Source organism: Austrofundulus limnaeus, unplaced genomic scaffold (genome assembly GCF_001266775.1).
Source record: "Austrofundulus limnaeus strain Quisiro unplaced genomic scaffold, Austrofundulus_limnaeus-1.0 Scaffold0, whole genome shotgun sequence".
NCBI classification, from domain to species: Eukaryota; Metazoa; Chordata; class Actinopteri; order Cyprinodontiformes; family Rivulidae; genus Austrofundulus; species Austrofundulus limnaeus.
In genome coordinates this window covers 8,357,408-8,363,414 of record NW_013952402.1, presented here as the reverse complement: position 1 = coordinate 8,363,414, position 6,007 = coordinate 8,357,408, and the positions used below count along the sequence as shown (strand labels likewise).

The following is a 6,007-nucleotide window of genomic DNA, read 5'->3' as shown; positions in this document are numbered from 1 at the left end:
ATATATATATGATGAATAAGATGAGTATTTTTCCCAATATTTTTGCAGCGTATCACAAATCAATGTTTGATTTTTAATGCACAGTGTTCAGCATAATCTATAGCTGCACAGTGTTAACCGTTTTTTTTTTCAGACTTTATGTGAGTAAACCGTTTTCTAAAGCAAACCTAACATTTTTATCACATTCTCCCATTTAAGAAGCCCTGTAAAATAAACACGCAGTAGAGATGTCAGCTTTGATATTTTGTGTATAAAAGGAAATAATTAGAGTGATTTTAGAACATTTCCTCATATTTAGTTAAACTACCTTTTAAAGGTTCTACCTTTAGGTGACTTTTTTTTAAATAAAGAGTGCAGATAAATTGATATAAATATAGTGATGGCCTAACAAACCAATTACAAACAAAGTAAGATCCAAATCCTCGTATTTACTTTTAGTGAAAGTTGTATTTATTTGTCAGACTAATTGCAAAATATTGAATTATTTTTCATTTGAATTTTTCCTTTTGGTATGTATATGTATTATCCTCCCACACTTTGGGGTTTGAACAGCTAAATGCACCACAATCTCCACCTGGAAGCAAATAGGGTCACATCTAAACTGCTGGTTCAGTGCACACACGCCTACTGCTAATTGTGAGTTCTATGATTAATGATTATAAACATAAATAACTGTTGCTCTTTTTGTGGTATTTTCCAGCCAGCACACTGGTTTTGTTTTGATGTGCTTCAGGCTTTGTGCTGTTTTTGGAACACCTCATTACTTTTTCTGCCTCCTGACTCAATCAGCGGAACCCACTCTGTGTTTAAATTCTGTCTCGATATTTGAATATGTTCCCTGAAAATGTGAGTTAGAAATAAAACTGGTAAAAAGGTCAGAAATAGTTTCTAAAATGTACAAAATCTGTGTAGAGTCGTTCTTCCAGTCTTGGGAATTAACATTTCACACCAGTTGTAAAGGTTTTGGTTTGCAAATACAGAGTTCAGACTTGGCCTCTCATGCTCAAACACACTAACCGTATAATGAAGTGATAAATCAGAGACATGAATCCTAATTTGCCGCCATCACTGTCTAATGTTTACAGCAGTTTCAAATCTGCTGCCCAAAGTATCTCAAATACAATGTAAGAAGAAAAAAACGTTAAATAGTGCCACTTTTTTTTTATCAAACTACCAAGCATCCTTTCATCTTTCACAAATGGCAACGTCTTCATTTCCATCACTTCCTACTAAAATACATCAGCAGCTATTCTCATTACTCCGTTTGCCCTGACTTTCACTAACATCCTTTTCACCCAACACACCGGGCGCCAAACATCACCCGTGGAGCGCAGCTTCTGTCATGTTTAAATTATGACATAACGGAGCGTTTACGAAGCCCAGAAAGCATGCAGATGTAGCGGAACTCGGCAGGATATTGAGCGTGTCCGGTGGTTCGATTTTAAAATGGACCTGTTCACAGCTCAAGCTGGCTGGCACCCTATGCCGAGAGTCGGGCAACTCGTGCGACCTGGCAGAGTTCTGCACCGGGGCCAGCCCCCACTGCCCGGCCAACGTTTACCTGCATGATGGACACGCCTGCCACAATGTCGAGGGCTACTGCTACAACGGCATCTGTCAGACTCACGAGCAACAATGCATCACCCTGTGGGGTCAAGGTAAAACAGTAGAATAAAATTAATATATCTAAACAATGGATGTGTTCAGATTTTTTTTTCTTTTATTAAATCATCTTCATCCCCATTTTATGACTTGCTTTTTCTTGTCTTTTGTTGGCAGGAGCCAAGCCTGCCCCCGGGATCTGCTTCCAGAGAGTCAATTCTGCAGGTGATCCTTACGGGAACTGCGGGAAGGACTCCAAAGGCTCGTTTGCCAAATGCGATGCAAGGTACGACTCTGGTGCCCGCGCTGATGCAGTGGAGCTACAGATACAGTGGAGCTACAGATACAGTGGAGCTACAGATACAGTGGAGCTACAGATACAGTGCCTCACTGTGCAAAACACAAGGAATTGGCTTTAAGCAGCATCATTAGCAATCATCACGTTTCAGAATCTGACATGTGGTCTTTGAACAAAAGTCTAACATGGATGAAAAGCCTAATCTGTGAAAGATAACAGCAAATTGCTCTCCAAGAAGTGGATCATTTCATGCAGTCTTGTAATCTAATTGTTCTAAGAATCCCCCCCACACCCCCCGGGTGAATTCAGTAATCAAGCTTTTTGTTAAAAGATGTAATTGCTGTAATGATGGCAGCTCTCCTCGACACTCGCTCATCTATCTATGTTTGCCAGTGACTGACGCCACGCCGTTGTAATGGGTTTTATGGAATGCTTGTTTGTTCAATTCAGAGACGCAAAATGTGGTAAAATTCAGTGCCAGGGCGGAGCCAACCGGCCAGTGATCGGTACAAACGCCGTTTCCATTGAAACCAACATCCCGCTGCAAGAAGGAGGGCGCATTCTGTGCCGAGGGACACATGTATACCTGGGTGATGACATGCCCGACCCTGGACTCGTTCTGGCCGGAACAAAGTGTGGAGAAAACATGGTGAGTGATCATTGCACGGAAGGAAAAAAAAAGGTGTATTTTCTTCTTTAAGCCTTTGAAACTTAGTGATACAGTGGAGTGATACATCAGAAACGCACAAGCCTCTTATTAAATACTGACAGCTGTTCTCCTGTTCTCTTCCTTCGGGCACTGAGCAGGTTGAGCAGAGAAGGGGGAAAAAAATTAATGAAGTTAACTCATGAGTCCAGGGATTCATTTGTACACTTCATGCGTAGGACTGAACAAGCCCGCTTAGAGCAACCAGTTATCCTATTAGGAGTGTCTCTCAACCTTTCTTCTTCTGTCATCAGCCTTGGGAAAGGGTTTTTTTGCTCTCAATTGTCTCTACAGAAGAAGCTACATGACCCATTTTTTTTTCCTCAGCAAGAACATTTGACATACAATCATAACTGATTTTCAAACCCCTGATTCCTCTCGTAGCTGTGAATTCGTGAGACGTCTTTGTGGTTTAAAACTGGATGGAGGTTGAAAAGCCACATGGCAACTTTGTAAGAAAAATGTGTTTAACTGTTTGAGTTGACACTTTATTAGTCCAACAGGAAACTGAACGCATTATGTTCGTATTTAAAGTGTCAGGAAAGAAAACCGAATGATTTAACAATCTTAAAAGCATATTTTAATAATAATTATAGTGCCAAAATGAAAGGAAATTTAGAGTTGTCATGATTTTTTTTTTTCTTTTTTCATTTCAGTGGACCCGTACTCGGTGCTAAACAGCTTTTGTACTTTCTTTGGATTTTACAGAGAAAATGGTTATCAGCCTCGCCAGCTTGTTCCCTGGTTACAGTCTCCCAGGTCATGAGTTTGTGCCCCTCATTATCTAGAAATTTTAATGGCCTGGAGGTGGCCATTTGCTACGGGCCTTTGTTCTTAGAAAGGTTTTGTGTTTGCCATGCCAATCAGAGCATTACGTTGGCAGCAGACAACCTGCAATGCAAGGGCAATTTGAGGAAAATGGGTGCTCAAAACAGCTCACATAATGTAGGTCTCATTTTTGACCTAAAAGCACCTGGCATCTAATTATGTTGTTTATTTTTATCTCATTCTAGTTTGATATTTCGGTTTGTTCTTTAGTAATCACAGGATTTATATTTTGTATCTTAGAAACAAAAATTTGCAAAATTGAAATTACCTACGTACGGAGCCCGTCCAGTGACATTAGATTAAAAACAAATGAATGCATGGCCCATAGGATAATTATTGCAGTCATTTCCATCCATGGACATGTCTGAATAAATTTCATTTCATTCTAATATATGAATGAATGACATCAGTCACTTGCAGTAAGACATGAATCGGAATCAGAAATACTTTATTGATTCCAGAGGGAAATTGGTTATTAGAGCTGCAACCGTTCAAGTAAAAATAATTGGAGAATAAAGACAAGGACTCTGGATTAAAATAAATAAAATAAAATAAAATGTAAACACTCTAAGGAAAAAAAGCCTTGTGAAATATGTACAGTATTGTTGGCATCATGTACACCATATATAAAATATAACTTTTTGAAGTCTATTTCTTGTTGTATGTTGCAGCTTTAAAACACAGATGATGAACACAGGTGAGCTGTCTTTGTCCAAAAAGCTTTATTTTATTTAAAGCTCAACAATCAAAACGAGCTCCTCTCTCACCCTGTGCCTTTGCTGCAGAAGCAGTCAGAGTTATGTTACGTTCAGGAACACRGTAAAAAATCTGTTTCCTAAYATTCCCCTAGGACATTCARTGTCATCTTGTAAATACTAGTGCTATGAAAAAKGAACCATTTAGAYTGAACCATGGAGATATACTYTTTRCATTAAACATACACTAAAAAAAWCAACAATAAAAAGTGTGGGGTACAGTTAAAAACAAAAGCAGCATATTTATAAATCTAGCTCCAAYGATGTTTTTATATCTCACAAAAATACACCAAAGTTATCTTGTGGCCACACAATAACTAACGCAAGGTCACAAGTTATTATCTAGTATTATTATTTTTATTTTATTTTATTTTATTATCCAATGTCACCTGACGGGCTCCTTTCCTTAACAGCTCCCCGTGACCCGAAAAACCAAAAAAACAGGGTAACTACTAGAAACAACTGGAAATGTTCCCCTTCTCCCTAACTGTGCCCCGTGTTACTCCGTGGTACATCTGTCTGCACTGTCCACAGAAATGTGCAGCAGAAGTGAAAACATTTCTTACTTCATGCTCACGTTCGTTTTCAGTTCATCATCTTCGCCTTCGCAGTTCAGCGCATCCAAAAAATGTTTAATGATGCTTCCCTCTTTATAGGTGTGCCTGAACCGGCAGTGCCAGAATGTCAGTGTCTTTGGCGTGCATGAATGCTCCGGGAAGTGCAATGGACGTGGGGTGAGTGCAAACGGCCCTTTAGTTCTCTCTTTAGTGGTAAATTATGCACTGCAGAGTGTTACAAGCCTCTGAAGACTGAGTATTTATCCATTCATTTACATTTTGGACCAAACGAACAGTCAGGTTGCTCCCTCTCTGCGCTGTAATTGCGAAACAATCGAAGAGCAACAATGTGTTTAAAGTGCAGCTCGCTCTGCTTTTSTACATTTAATCTATATTGTTCCTCTGAGGTCAAATATATTTAATTTTAACACATTGTTAAGGTGTATTTGAAATTATTTATCCTTTATTTTTCAACAATGCAGACAGGTAGAAGAGGTAGAACATAACAGTAGCACTGCTGCAGTATGGCTGTTTTTTTTTTTTTTGTTTGTTTTGTTTTTTTTTCTAAAATGGTCACCTTTTTTTCCCCAGCATCTCTTTTCAATAATTCAACAAAGGATGCTTTTATGTTTTATTTACTTTGTTGTTTAGTTCTGTAATTGCAGCATTCACCACAGGCAGTATTAGCCCACAGTAACACTGATCTTCACTGTCAATTATGTCAAGACATCTATGCAATGCGAAATCAAAGCTATCATCTTTTTTTTTATTCCCTTATGTAATTCATTAAAGATTGCCTCAACATAAAAGCCTATGAGTAAGCGCTATTATGAGCTGCAAAAGAAGTACTTACCTTGATTTGCTCACAGCATAAAAACAAAAAAAATACATATCTGCAAAGGTATTTTTAACGTCACAAATAAGTTACATTCACGCTAAAGTATACTGTTTCTCCACATGCTTCTATTAGAAAGGCACATAACACTCATCAAAGGCATTATTTTAATTTATTATTTAATCAGGTTTTTTTTTTTAATCTAATTTTCCTGTGTTTTATCAATTTTATATCAGCTCTACTCATTCGTTAAATAATAAGTGTCTTTTAACCTCGTCATCAACAAAAAAGCTTGTGACCTAAAGGCAGGGATGGTTCTTAAGCTTTGTGTCCTGAGCGTAAATCCTCCACATCCACACAGCTCCCTCCACCTTTATCCTCCCTTCAGCCGACAGCTGGACTTTAATATCTCACGAGGGGTTCCGC

The 6,007-nt window shown here is 38.5% G+C and overlaps 1 protein-coding gene across 1 annotated transcript in view; it reads left to right on the top strand.

Annotated features, from left to right (window-relative positions):
* adam12b (ADAM metallopeptidase domain 12b) overlaps window positions 1-6,007 on the top strand; it is a gene marked incomplete in the record, with an annotated part of 110,038 nt that overhangs the window by 89,684 nt on the left and 14,347 nt on the right. The window contains 4 exon segments of the mRNA XM_014001941.1: window positions 1,463-1,658; window positions 1,780-1,888; window positions 2,351-2,549; window positions 4,846-4,923. Of these exon segments, the coding sequence (XP_013857395.1) occupies window positions 1,463-1,658; window positions 1,780-1,888; window positions 2,351-2,549; window positions 4,846-4,923 (582 nt within the window).